Here is a 14816-nt window from a genome sequence, read left to right on the forward strand (position 1 = left end):
AATGGTTGCTTCTCTTCGCCTTGCTTCTAGGGGTCCGCGGTCCACTCCTACTCCGCCTCTGTGTAAGGCGGAGCAGGCCAATCCGCTACTGCTTCTACGCTCCTAATCGGAGCGGATCACACCCCTATTATTATTATTATTATTATTTATTTATATAGCACCATCAATGTGGATCTAGATGGCATCTGTGAGGGTCCCCACTTCAAAATTTTTATCTGTCAAAATGTCAGAGTAAATCCCATGTCTGAAAATGGGGTGTCCAATTTTCAAAAATCCCCCCAAATCAGGGGAGCCTTGGATTTGCTTGAGGCTTGGCATTCATGTGTAAACATGCATTAGGTGTCACGGTGCCTAAAAGGGGTGTGAATTGGGGTTAGGGGTGATGCTTTAGAGGTTAAACCCCTTCCAAAAGTTAGGGGATGATGGGATTTACTTGAAACATGCCATGAACGTGGATCTAGATGGCAACTATGAGGGTGCCTGCTTTGAAGTTTTTATCTGTCAAAATGTAGGAGTAAATCCCATGTCTGCAAATGGGGTGAAAGATATTCAACAATTCCCCGAAAACCAGGGGATGCTTGGATTTGCTTGAGGCTTGGCATGCATGTGTATACATGGATAAGCTATCATGGTGCCTAGTTTGAGGTTTCTAACATTAACAGAAAAAAAGTTGTAGGCTTTTTTGGGTTTCAATGCAAGGCTATGGAGGGGGACAGCGGAGCTCCGATCCGGATCCGGAGCTTCGCAGCGAAGCAGAGCGGACCAAAGGCGGAGCGGAGTGGAGTGGAGCGGACCCAATCCGGAAGTTGTGAATCTGGAAGAGAAGCGGATCGGGGGGTTCGTGCACACCCCTATTTGATTACAACTATTTTTTTTTAAAAAAAAATGGAGCTGCAGTGTGGGCTTCATTTCACCAGGAAACATTACACCAAGCTGATGACTTCATCTGATGGCCAGAAATAACTTCTGCTGTTTCCTCATGACTGATACGTTAAACCCATCTGTTTTTTGTCCCACTAATGAGCAAATCAAACTTTTCTCAGAATTGAAAAAAACATGTTTGTGAACCATGTTGCCACTCATAGAAAAGAAATGATTATCTTCCCTGTCATTACTGAAACCACTGTAATTTGTTTTCCCCAGGTCCAGTGGGTTTTTAGAAAGCTGAAAACTGTCATGAAACATGTTACAAATAGCCCTCCACGTGTGCCATGGAGGGCAAGAGGCAGGCAGGGCTCTGTCACTTTGATCTCCAATGGTTGCTTTTCCTCCCCCTTTTCTAGGCCAGGCTTCTAATCTCTGTTGGCATTTGTAACCATGTTGCTACTATAGAGAAGGCAGAGAAGTCTCCAACTACATAGTACATTGGCAAAATCTGGTGCCAGCCAAGGTAGCCTCCTGAATCCAAGCATAAACTGAAGATGGATGCAGGACGGTTCGCATCCAGAGAGAAGGCTTGGCATCAAAATAGTGGATTTCCAGTGTTACTGTTGTTGCTGCTACTTCTCCATTGGGTGTGTGAAGTCGATACAATGAATTGTCTCACTATTGATCCTGCCCCTCTTGCATTTGAGTCATATCAGTCAGGGGACTTCATTATCGGTGGGATGGTTTCTCAGATTACTTCGTTTTCCCCAGCATTTAATTTCAAGGAATGTCCTTGGCAGGAGTTCTCTGAATTCAGAATGTAAGAATTTCTCCTCCTCCTCCTTCTTTCTGCTTCATTTCAATTTGGCCAGATCATAAACCTCAAACACTAAATACCAATTTCATTTAAAAGATTGACACTTGACATATATGCTTATACATTCTCCGTCTAAATGAAATAATTCCTCAGGATGTGTGTCACCACTTGCAGACATTACAAACTATATTGAAATTTGAAAAATTAGGAGAAGAGAAAGTTTTTACTTTTAAAAAAATAATAATAATCAGGTTAAGTCTAACAAGCAAGAAAACATAAAAATCTAAAAATAAATAAAGCAGCAGCCAAAAATTGTATAAAAATACTCATGAGTGTAGATGTCAGTACTAGACAGTGCTTAATCACCATGGCTTCGTGTTTCATCTGAACAGGGACAATGATGAGGATCACCTGCTGGGGAGGGGGAGGAGGGAGGGAACAATTGGGTGGGAATAGATCAGAATGTTCTGCTTGAGATTCTTAAAGCTGACAATATCCTGGATTAGGGGGTCTGGCTGCCTGGATCTCTGATCTGGAGCTGTCCAACTGCGAGGTGAGGATACGTTTAACTGGAGGTCCAACGTCTTTCTCTAAATGATGAATCTTACAGCCAAAGAATGTGATGTTCCATTTGGGAGCAATAGACCACATATACTCATCTGTCAGTGATGTGATAACATGTAGAAAACGTGAGCCACTCAATACTCCACATGTAGTTATCTGTATTAGAAATAGAACACCTTCTAGGCATTTAAATGGTAGAAGTTAATGCCTCCTAGACATTACATTGCTTACTATGCCTTTTCCTTGATTCCCCATTATTCTCTTTTCGGTTATGTACACAAATCCAGGACTTTTTCTCACCTGGTTAACTTCTACACCTTTCCCCCTCTTGTATAGCTCTGTACTTCCTTTTTCCTATTGTTCACTGTTTTTAACTTTTGTAAACTGTCCAGAGAGCTTCGGCTATGGGGTGGTATATAAATGTAATAGATAATAATAATAATAATAATAATAATAATAATAATAATAATAATAATAAATACCATTTCACCAAATTAAATTTTCTGCACTCCTTTCCCACAATCTCACATTTTTTTCTCATAATCCTTTCTTAACTGAAAATTACTTCTTAACTCGCTCTCGTAATGTGTTCTTAAAATTAGCAATGATTTTGTTTGTTTTAAAAAAAATGTATGGTGGCCTGATTTCATAGTTAAAGGCAAACTGGAACGTGAACACCAGCATTATTGTCATGTGCAGCATGGATTTAGTGCACAGATGCTGAAGCATGGGTGGAGGAGCTGTGTCATTCCAAATGTTGCTGGATTCCAACACCCATCAGGCCCAAGCAGAAATACAATTAGAATTTTTGTGTAGTAGAATTCTCCAATGAAAGGCTGTTTGTCTTGATTTGCAGGGTGGTGACAAAGTTCTACCAGCACATCTTGGCCTTGGATTTTGCTGTCAATGAGATCAATAAGAATCCCAAGATCTTACCGAATGTCACACTTGGATTCCACATCTATGACAGCTACAACGATGCTCAGATGACCTATCGTACCACCCTGGACCTTCTCTTCAAATCCCACAGATTTGTCCCCAACTATGAATGCGATGCCAACAAAAAACTAATAGCCATCATTGGGGCACTTGCCTTTGATGCCTCACTACACATGGCAAAACTATTAAATATCTACAAGATTCCACAGGTAAGACCTTTTCTTGGGGGTCAACATCTCTACAGGCTAGCAATGGGAGCAGTTGGGGCAGCAAATGGGAGAGAGGTAGAACTGGGAAGGACAACTGCCCTTCACCACTGACACTTTGCTCCCACCACTTTTTTAAGGATAAGAGTCAGGAATCTACGATCTCCTTCTTAGTATGCCCTAGAGATGCATATATATTTCATTAAAAAAAATAACTAAGAGTTGTTGTTTTTAAATGGGACCTAATATTCTGGATGAATTCATGATTCTCACTTATCCCCAGTCTGATTGTGGCTTCAATAATATTTGATGAATTTATTATTTTGCTCATATTATAGCATACTAGTAGCACAGATGGTGATGGTGGTTGTGAAGCTGCTGCTGCTGATGATGATGATGACGATAATGACAATTCTTTCAGCTCACCTATGGCTCATATGCCCAAGCAGAGAGTGAAATGATGCAGTTCCCCTCTTTTTACCGCATGGTCCCAAATGAAGCCTATCAGTATAAGGGAATTATCCGCTTGTTTAAGTATTTCGGATGGACGTGGGTTGGGCTCTTTGTGGTGGATGATGATCAAGGAGAACGTTTCCTGCAGGACTTTGAGCCATTGCTTTCCGAGAATGGAATCTGTTCAGACTTCACAATACCAATCCCTGCCCGAGCAAGTATTAACAGAAAACTAACTAAAGGAGATTTTATAGACAATAATTATTATAGGCTTATCTATTTTGGGAAATCTAAAATATTTGTCATCTATGGTGAAATATTTACCTTAATGTTTATATATTATCATTTATATGAAATAGAAATTCCTGAACATAAGGAAAATATATTTGTTGGAAAGGTATGGATTATAACAGCCCAGATTGATTTTATACTAGCAGATGTAAGCCGGGATTCCAATTTGCAAGTGTTCCAAGGCGCCATATACTTCAAGATTCACTCAAATGAACTTTTTGGGTTTGAGAAGTTTCTTCAGATGCTAAAACCTGATTGGTCAAAAGCAGATGACTTCCTGGAGCTGTTCTGGGAACAAGCATTTGACTGTTCTTTCCCAGATCCCCTGGTACCTTACAAGGTCTCTGGAAGATGCACTGGGGAGGAGAGGCTGGAGAACCTCCCTGCGCATGCTTTTGAAATGCCCATGACCGGCCACAGCTACAGTATTTATAATGCAGCTTATGCTGTAGCACATGCTTTACATGCCCTTTGCTCATCTCGGGCCAACCACAGAGGAATGGTGGGTGCCAAAAGTGTTGAACTAAAGAATCTGCAACCTTGGCAGGTAACACTTGTTTCCCAAATAATTGGTGAATGGGGTCACACACATTATCCGTGCTGTGTTCAGTGTATTCTGTGATTGCAACCTACAAAATAAGAAAATTACAAAATCATTTTTTCAGAGTGGATATTTGTGCATAAAAGAATGGGTGGAATTCAGCCCTAGTCATCCTTAGAGTAGACTTAGGCCATAGCTAGATCTAAGGTTTATCCCAGGATCATCCTGGGATCATCTTCCCTGCCTGAGCGCTGGATACCCTGTGTGGCACTTAGTTGAACAGGTTCAACCCCAGGACAATCCTAGGATAAACCTTGGGTCAAGCTACGGCCTTGGTGAAAACATTAAAAGTTTTTGTCATCTCTGACTTGTCCTATTGATTTTAGTAGATTTACTCTACATGTGACTAAGGGCCTTGCTAGACCTACCAGATAATCCGGTGGGAAGTAGGAGCGACGCTGCGCTACAGCTAGCGCGCGCTGTCGCCCTTTTCTAGACGTAACATGCGACAGGGTAAGGGAAAGCCCCGTCACGTTGTCCAGTGTTTTTAGGACTTTAAGGGCCATGTCCGCAGGAGCACACCAACGGAAAGGTAAGAAGTTTTTTAAAAAATAAATAAATAAAGGGTTACCCAACTCCCCCTGCCCCTCATTTCCTCCCCCCACAATGCCTGATGCCCCCCAGCCCACTGGCTCACCTGTCCTCTCCCCGCTCGCCATTCCCTGTCCCCACCCGCAATGCCCGTTCCCATTCTTCTCCTCCCCGCTCGCCATACCCTGTCCACATTCTTCTTCCCCCATCCACCATGTTCTGTCCCGTCTGCCATGCCCTGTCCCTGTTCTTCTTCCTCCCGTCCATCATGCCCTGTCCCTGTTCTTCTTCCTCCCGTCCATCATGCTCTGTCCCTGTTATTCTCCCCCTATCTGCCATGTCCTGTCCCCGTCTGCCATGCCCATCCCCGCTCGCCATGCCCTGTCCCTTTTCTTCTCCCCCCGCGAGCCATGCCCTGTACCCGTTCTTCTACACCCCGCTCACCATGCCTTGTCCCCGTTCTTCTTCCCCCCGCTCACAATGCCCTGTCCCAATTCTTCTCCCCCCCATCCACCATGCCCATCCCCGCTCACCATACCCATCCCCGCTTGCCATGCCCTATCCCCATTCTTCTCCCCCCTCTCTCCTGCCGTGTCCACTCTTTCCCCCGGCCCCCACCTCCCCCCCCATGATCCCCCTCGCCCGATGGACACAGCGCTCCTATGGAATGGTGTGCAAAGTCCGCGGCTTCTCCCGGCTACTCACGAGTAAGCGAGCAGCCAGGAAAAGCCATGGACCCTGCTAGACCTTCTGCAGCCCTGGCCTCAGCCCGGGGCTGCAGAAAAGCTGGGCCATAACCACATTCGGTTATCCCGGGTCAAGGGAGGACTTAGCCCGGCCTGACCCTGGGATCCCCTGTGCATCATCTGGATGCAGAGAATCGGACTCAAAGAGTACTTATCAATGGAACCTTCTCAAACTGGGGAGAGGCAACGAGTGGGGTGCCACAGGGCTCAGTCCTGGGCCCAGTGCTCTTCAACATTTTTATTAATGATTTGGATGAGGAGGTGCAGGGAACGCTGATCAAATTTGCAGATGACACAAAATTGGGTGGGTTAGCTAATACCCTGGAAGACAGAAACAAACTTCAAAGTGATCTTGATAGGCTGGAGTGCTGGGCAGGGGGTTGGACTCGATGGCCTTGTAGGCCCCTTCCAACTCTGCTATTCTATGATTCTATGAGGGACACCGGGCCTCATACCGCACTAACTCCTCATCTAGCAATGGGCAAAGTCTGGATTGTTCTCCATATTAACAGGTTAAGATGTTTTGATTATTTTTTTATATTAAGCAAACAATATTTTCTCTCTCTCTCCCTCTTTCCCTCTCAACTAGCTCCACCAATTTCTTCAACACTTTTCATTTAACAACTCCGCTGGAGAAAAAATATCTTTGAATGATAACAGGGAAATACAAGGGGGATTTGATATTACAAACTTGGTAACATTTCCAAACAGCTCCTTCCTTAAAGTTAAAATTGGATGGGTTGATCCCAATGGTCTTGAAGGAGAAGAATTCACCATTAATAAGGACATGATTGTTTGGCACAGCGGGTATAATCAGGTGTGGATTTTATGATATTAAATATTCTTGGTGGGGGCATCATTATAAGTCAGAAATAAGAAATATCACTTTCACGACTGGATTGCTCAAATGATCTGGAAAGTTCTGGTTGACTGTTGCATTCACTATTATCTGCACTTTTCCATTCCAAATGATCACCAGTTTATTTGTATACCAGCTGACACCTATTGTACACTCTCATCATAATTCCTGTACATCTTTAAATACAGATCCTGCCAATTTCTGTATGTAGTGATTCCTGCCAACCTGGATATCGGAAGACAAAGGTGGAAGGGAAGAAGTTTTGCTGTTACGATTGTAATCGATGTCCAAAAGGGAAGATTTCAAATCAAACTAGTAGGTGATATGATGCACCATGTATAACAGTAACTAAGGGCTCATCTACACCCAGCAGGATATCCCACTATGAAAGCGGTATGAAAGCAGTGTATAAAAAGCAAAAGCCATACTAATTCTTAGGGGTGTGCACGGACCCCCCACTCCGCTTCACTTTAAGATCTGCCATTTTCGGATCGGCCCTCTCCGCCCCGCCCCCACTCCGCCTGTGCCCACTCCACTCCGCTCAGAGCTCCGGATCCGGATTGGAGCTCCGGTACCCCCTCATAGGGGGGGTTACCGGGCCCTGCCGCCATCACCGCCCATGCGGCGACGGCGGAAGAGCCCGGTAAGGAGGAGGGGGGCCTTACCTGCCTCCGTCTGTGGTCCATCACCATCTTCAATTGAGCCCGTGGTTCCACCAGGAAGTCTGGGCCGCAAGTGCGGCCCAGACTTCCTGCTGGAACCACAGGCTCAATTCGAGATGCTGATGGACCGCGGACGGAGGCAGGTAAGGGAGAGGAGGGCGGGGGGCGTTACCGGGCCCTGCTGCTGTCGCCGCATGGGCGACAGCGACAGCAGCAGGGCCCGGTAAACCCCACTTACCTTTCTGGCGGAGCTCCGAATCGAGGCGAAGGATCCGCCTTCACCTCGATCCTCTTCGCCACGCTCCGCCGGCCCCCCAATCCTCTTTGCCTCCGCCTTAAGGGCAGGCGAAGCCCCCCGCTCTGCTACTGCTTCTCCGATCCGATTAGAAGCGGAGCACATCCCTACTAATTCTTTATAGTGGTATTGAAGTGCACTGAGAACTATTGCCATGACACATACCATATACCGCTTTCAGACCACATTTGTAGTGTTATATCCTGCTTGGTGTAGATGTGTCATGGGCCCCAACAGTTTCAGTGCACTTCAATTACACTATAAAGCAGTAGTGTGGCTCCTGCCTTTCATATTAGGGGTGTGCACGGAGCCCCCGCTCCGCTTCACTTGCAGATCCGCGATTTTCAGAGCGGGCCGCTTCGCCCACCCCACTCCGCCCACTTCCGCTCCGCTCCTCTCGGAGCTCCGGATCCAGATCGGAGCTCCGTTTTTTTCCCCATAGGCTTGCATTGAAAGCTAAAAAAATATTCAACTTTTTTTCTGTTCAAGTTAGAAACCTCACGTTTGGAACCATGACACCTCATGGGGGTATACACACGCATGCCAAGTTTCAAAGCAATCCCATCATCCCCTGATTTTTGGGGAATTTTTGAATATTGGGCACCCCATTCACACCCCTTTCGATAGCTCCATCAATTTGCATGTTTGAAACCTCAAACATGCCACCATGACAGCTTATCAAGGGATAAACATGCACGCCAAGACTCAAGGCATTCCCATCATCCCCTGATTTTTGGGGAATTTATGAAAATCCAACACCCCATTCACACCCCTTTCTATAGCTCCGTCAATTTGCATGTTCGAAACCTCAAATTCGCCACCATGACAGCTTATCCAGGGATACACATGCACTCCAAGACTCAAGGCAGTCCCATCATCCCCTGATTTTTGGCGGGGCTCTAACCTCTAACGCACCACCCATAACCCTAATTTACACCCCTTTCGATAGCTCCGTCAATTCACACCCCTTTCGATAGCTCCGTCAATTTGCACGTTAGAAACCTCAAACTTGCCACCATGACAGCTTATCCAGGGATACACATGCACGCCAAAACTCAAGGCAGTCCCATCATCCCCTGATTTGGGGGGAATTTATGAAAATCCAACACCCCATTCACACCCCTTCCGATAGCTCCATCAATTTGCACATTATTGTTGCTCAATAAACAGCAAGAAGAATTTGTTTAAAAAGGCTATATCTGTCTTTTACCAGCAATAGGGGGTCGTGCCCGGGGGAAGGGGAAGCAGCTGCCAGTTCAGCTCAAGAAAGCCATTGCTTCACCAACAGCTCTGAGCTTGAGAAGTAAATGCTCACTTCAACTCATAATAGGCATCGCTCCACCACTAAGAAGTAAACACTGACTTCGACTCATGATAGGCATTGCTCCACCGTTTTACTCTCTTTGGAAGGCTCTAATGGCCTTCCAGTGCAGGAGAGAGTGGGGGCACGTCCACAATGAGATGCCCTAGGGGAGCTCATCCCCTTGCACCACATCTTTTCAGTTGTTCCCCAAAGTTAGGGTGGGTAGCAGTGCTGTGTTTCTATCTCTTATTCTTGGCTTAGTATATGATTTCAGGTTGTGTTTGTGCATTGGTGGGGCTACTGTGTTAAAAAACACTGGGAAAAGTCCGTTCAGATGAAGAAAGAGAAGTTTCCCAGAATCCCAAGTTACCCGTTTTGCCTATGCCCTCCTCTAACTTTGGGATCATGTGATCATGACTGGGAGCTGACTCTGCCCCTCAGCCCTTTGAAAAAGGTATTTTTCCCGCCGATTTTTCCAAAAATTCTAGCGTGCGACCCACACCACGCAGAGAGGTGAGAGTAGTCTCAAAATGACCCCCATCCACGACTCTCTGTGCACAAGAATTTTCAGAACGATAGCTTAAAAATCAACCCAGTTATCCCCGATTGTTTTCCTCAATGCAATCCTATGGGCGAAAACCGCCGTTTGAGCAGTGCTGTCCGTTTGTTGACCCGATTTTTAAAAAATTCTAGCACGCGACCCGCACGATGGAGAGAGGTGAGAGTAGTCTCAAAATGACCCCCATCCACGACTCTCTGTGCACAAGAATTTTCAGAACGATAGCTTGAAAATCAACCCAGTTATCCCTGATTGTTTTCCGCAATGCAATCCTATGGGCGAAATGTTTGAAGATGGCGATTGGAGCGCTCCGCCTGAACTAGGAGCTCCGAAAAATGGCCGCTTCTCTTCGCCTTGCTTCTAGGGGTCCGCGGTCCACTTCTACTCCACCTCAGGGTAAGGCGGAGCAGGCCAATCCGCTACTGCTTCTACGCTCCTAATCGGAGTGGAGCACATGCCTATTTCATATACCATGTTCATACTGCTTTCATAGTGGACTATGCTGCTTGGTGTAGTTGAGCCCTAAGATTAATGTCCTTCAACACACTGGAAGAGGGAACTCCCACCATGTGCATGTACTGTAACGACTTTGGGGATTTGGGAGTATCCCTCTAGTATACCAAAGTAATTGCGGACAAGACAAACTCAGAATTTGAAACCATAAGATAGTTCTCTGCAGAAGAACTGATGAAATCAAATGAAGTTAGTGGTGGAAAGGGTTCACATAACTAAGGGCTTTGCTAGACCTGCCGGCTTATTCCGGCAGGGAGGCGGGGCCAAGGCACACTAACGTTAGCGCGCGCCGCCTCAGCTTCCAGACGCCGGACGCGCAGGAACGACGCAAGCCCTGCAGCATCCGCCATTTTTTTTTAGTTTAAAGGGGCCAGGTGCGGCCCAAAGACTCCGGAGAAGGTAAGGTTTTTTTTTATGTAACCCACCCCATCCGCCCTCCCTCGCGATCTCCTGTTCGTCGTCCCCCGCCCTCCCTCGCGATCTCCTGTTCGTCGCCCTCCGTCCCCCTTCGCGATCTCCTGTTCGTCGCCCCCCACTCTCCCTCGCGATCTCCTGTTCGTCGCCCTCCGTCCCCCTTCGCGATCTCCTGTTCGTCGCCCCCCACTCTCCCTCGCGATCTCCTGTTCGTTGGCCCCCGCCCTCCCTCGCGATCTCCTGTTCGTCGCCCTCCGTCCCCCTTCGCGATCTCCTGTTCGTCGCCCCCCCGCCCTCCCCTCTCCTGCCGGTCCGGCCTTTCCTCCCCCATATCCCCCCCCAGATCACACACACACCCCCGGCACGATGGGCACAGCGCTTGTATGAGCGCTGTGCCAGGTCTGCGGCTTTCTGGCGCTACTCGAGAGTAAACGAGTAGCCGCAAAAAGCCACGGAAGTAGCTAGACGTTTTGCAGCTCCAGCCTGAGGCCGGGGCTGCGAAAAAGGCGTGCCATAAGCGACTTGCTTATGGCACGTTAGAGGAGGCCGCAGTGCGGCCTGGGCCCAGATTCCCCTGTGCGTCATCAGGGAAACCGGGTCTCAAGGTGTGCTAAGGCCTCGTCTAGCAAAGCCCTAAGTTCACATAACTCAGCATTCAGATGAGAACCCATTTCTTTCTTTTTCAGGCCCTGATGACTGCTCTGAATGCCCAGAACATCTATATCCAAACAAAGACCAAGATGAATGCATCCCAAAAGTCATAAGCTTCCTGTCCTTTGAAGAACCCTTAGGGAAAAGTTTAGCTTCCATTGCTGTTTCTTTTTCCTTGATCACAGTCTTGGTGCTGCACACCTTTATTAAGCACAGGGATACCCCCATAGTCAAAGCCAACAATCGGGGCCTCACTTACACTCTCCTCGTCTCTCTCCTGCTTTGCTTCCTCTCTTCTTTGTTGTTCCTCGGAAAGCCTGAGAAACTGACTTGCCTTCTTCAACAACCAGTTTTTGGTTTGATCTTCTCAGTGGCTGTTTCATGTGTGTTGGCCAAAACCATCACTGTGGTTGTAGCTTTCATGGCCAACAAGCCAGGGTCTACCATGAGGAAGTGGGTGGGAAAAAGACTGGCCACCTCCATTATTCTTTCTTGCTCCCTCATTCAAGTTGGCATTTGTGTTGTGTGGCTCACAACCTCTCCCCCATTCCTGGATTTAGACATGCAGTCAGTCCCTGAAGAAATCACTGTGCAATGTCATGTAGGTTCTGCCATCATGTTTTATCTTGTCCTAGGCTACATGGCACTACTATCCATCATCAGCTTTTCTGTGGCTTTCTTAGCTAGGAATTTGCCAGACACCTTTAATGAATCCAAATTTATCACCTTTAGTATGCTGATGTTCTGCAGTGTTTGGTTGTCATTTTTTCCAGCCTACCTGAGCACCAAGGGCAAATACATGGTCGCAGTGGAGATCTTCTCTATCTTAGCTTCTAGTGCTGGGTTGTTAGGCTGTATCTTCTCTCCAAAATGTTACATTCTTCTCTTCAAGCCTGAGCTGAACAACAGGGAACTGATAATGGGGAGAAAGAATTAGAGCATCAAACTTTACAGTTCAATATATTACTTCCCTGGTGTCCAATGCATTGAGGCAGTGGGGGTAATTTTAAAAGATATCAGACAACCGTGTTCAACTCATGTTACAGAATTCACCTATCATCTCTGTCTATCACCAGAGGGCTTAGAAGTAGGACATTGAGACCTTTCATGTTAGCCTCGCTTCAGACAAATGTTCTTTCACTCCTCCTTTCCCAGAATGGATTAACTCAGCAGCTGTTTCCAAGGAGACCCAACTTGGACCAACAGCTGTGTCAGCTGAGTCCAACTATCAATATTACTCTTCCTCTCCCAGAACTATGTCTTCATTCACCATTCCTGATGGCCACCACAAAATCAATAACCAAACTTGATGTTCCTTCCTCTGCTGTCTCCATTTTGTCGCTTAGGTATGTTTCCGTACAGGCTTCAGCTGATACAGGTTGCTAAGCAACAGTAACAACACGTAATATCTTAATGCTTCTGTACAAGCATGATCAGGATGCTCTTACTTTCTGCTGCTCAAAATACATTTGATATAAAATGAAAATTATATGATATACTAGCTGCTCACGGCGTAACATACGCCGTTGTAGCATATCTTAACAAAGCTGCCCCTCACCCGACTTCTCCGGGATTTCCAAGGTAAACCTCCCCCCTTTCTGCCTCTTCACTCCCCAACCCCATGAAGTGGGCAGCACCATGTTCCAGAGTATGAGTGAGGCATGGCCAGGGCCCTTGGTGGCTGGGTGGGAGGCTGCTTGCCTCCTGATAGCCCCAGGCCCAGCCGTGCCTTGCTCATGCTCTGGACCATGGTGCTGCCCCCTTCATGGTGGGGGGGAGCGAAGAGGCAGAAAGGGTTGAGGTTTACCTTGGAAAGTCCGGAGGAGTCAGGCGAGGGGCAGCATTGTTAAGATATGCTACAATGGCGTATGTTACGCTGGGTGCAGCTAGTGTATCATATAATTTTCATTTTATATCAACCGTATGAGCTGGAACAGATGTGTATGCATGTTTCCAGTTTATTTTTAGATAAGAATTTATCAAAATGAACATTTTTTTTCATAATTTGATGAAACAATAGTTTTGATTAAAAATCAATCAAAACGGAAGAGAAGCCAAAGATAACAAATTCACCCATCCCTATTTCAGGAAACAGTACAATGTCTCATTAAAATGTGTTGACACTGGAATTGAGCCAGCTGGTATAGATAGGGTGGAAACAGCTCTGGGGGGAGAGAGGGGGGCACCACAGTAAATGTTCAGTAAGATATATTCCTTTAAAAGTATTGGAAACATTCCTCCTCCATAGCAAAATCAGCCGTATCATAATTCATAAACGGTTTTCATTCTTCCCTTCTGGTATGTCATAATAGTGTCCTTCTGAAGTGTAGGAATTCAAAACTTTCCTTTCATTTGCATAATTGCATAGCCTTCACATATCAAATATCAAGCATATGTTCTGAATCTGACAATTTATTTCTGTAATAATTATAAATGCAAGCCTTTTGTATAATTCTACAGCTGTGTTGGATTTTCTATATAAATTGCAGTGACCCTGTCTTTTGATTGGACTTTTTTCAGTGTTTTGAAGCAGTAGCCCCAGTAAATTCACATGCACAACCTTAAATCATATACTAAGTAAAATAACTAATAGGCAATGCACCACTGCAAGGTACCCACTAGTGGTGTGCACGAACCCACCAATCCGCTTCTCTTCCGGATTCCCCCCCCCCCAGACTTGCATTGAAATCCAAAAAAGCCTACAACTTTTTTCCTGTTAACGTAAGAAACCTCAAGCTCAGCAGCATGATAGCATATCCATTTATACACATGCATGCCAAGCCTCAAGGAAATTCAAACATCCCCTGATTTTCGGGGAATTTTTGAAAATCAGACACCCCATTTTAAGACATGGGATTTACTCCAACATTTGGACAGATAAAAACTTGGAAGCAGGCGCCCTCACAGATGCCATCTAGATCCACATTCATGGCAAGTTTCAAGCAAATCACATCATCCCCTGATTTTTGGCGGGGCTTTAACCTCTAACTGAAGAAGCCTAATCTGGACCCGGAGGACGTTAACAACGACAGGCCGGTGGCTAATATCCCTTTCCTGGCCAAGGTGTTTGAGCAGGTGGTTGCAGGACAACTCCAGTCACTCTTGAATGAAACAGATTATCTAGATCTATTTCAATCAGGTTTCAGGCCTGGTTTTGGAACAGAAACTGTCTTGGTCGCCCTGTGGGATGACCTCTGCCGGGAGAGAGACAGGGGGAGTGCGACCCTGTTGGTTCTCCTGGACCTCTCAGCGGCCTTCGATACCATCGACCATGGTATCCTTCTCGATAGATTGTCTGAGTTGGGAGTGGGAGGTATTGCATTGCAGTGGTTCCGCTCCTACTTGGATGGCCGATTCCAGAAGGTGGTGCTGGGGGATTATTACTCTGTGCCGTAGCTCCTAAACCCTGGGGTTCCACAGGGCTCTATCTTATCCCCTATGCTGTTTAACATATACATGAAGACGCTGGGGGAGGTTATCCGGAGATGCGGACTGAGGTGTCATCAATATGTGGATGATACCCAGCTAAAACCTTTCCTTTTCAT

At 46.2% G+C, this 14816-nt stretch overlaps 1 protein-coding gene across 1 annotated transcript; it reads left to right on the forward strand.

The window, feature by feature from the left end:
- The first annotated feature begins 1532 nt into the window (after positions 1-1532).
- On the forward strand, positions 1533-12208 carry LOC134405905 (vomeronasal type-2 receptor 26-like). The gene is made up of 5 exons (XM_063137155.1): positions 1533-1687; positions 3105-3396; positions 3815-4684; positions 7063-7189; positions 11307-12208. Exons 1-5 carry the CDS (start codon positions 1533-1535, stop codon positions 12206-12208), a joined length of 2346 nt encoding a protein of 781 aa, XP_062993225.1.
- Positions 12209-14816: the final 2608 nt, after the last annotated feature.

The sequence above is a fragment of the Elgaria multicarinata genome, chromosome 11 (genome assembly GCF_023053635.1).
Source record: "Elgaria multicarinata webbii isolate HBS135686 ecotype San Diego chromosome 11, rElgMul1.1.pri, whole genome shotgun sequence".
NCBI lineage: Eukaryota > Metazoa > Chordata > Lepidosauria > Squamata > Anguidae > Elgaria > Elgaria multicarinata.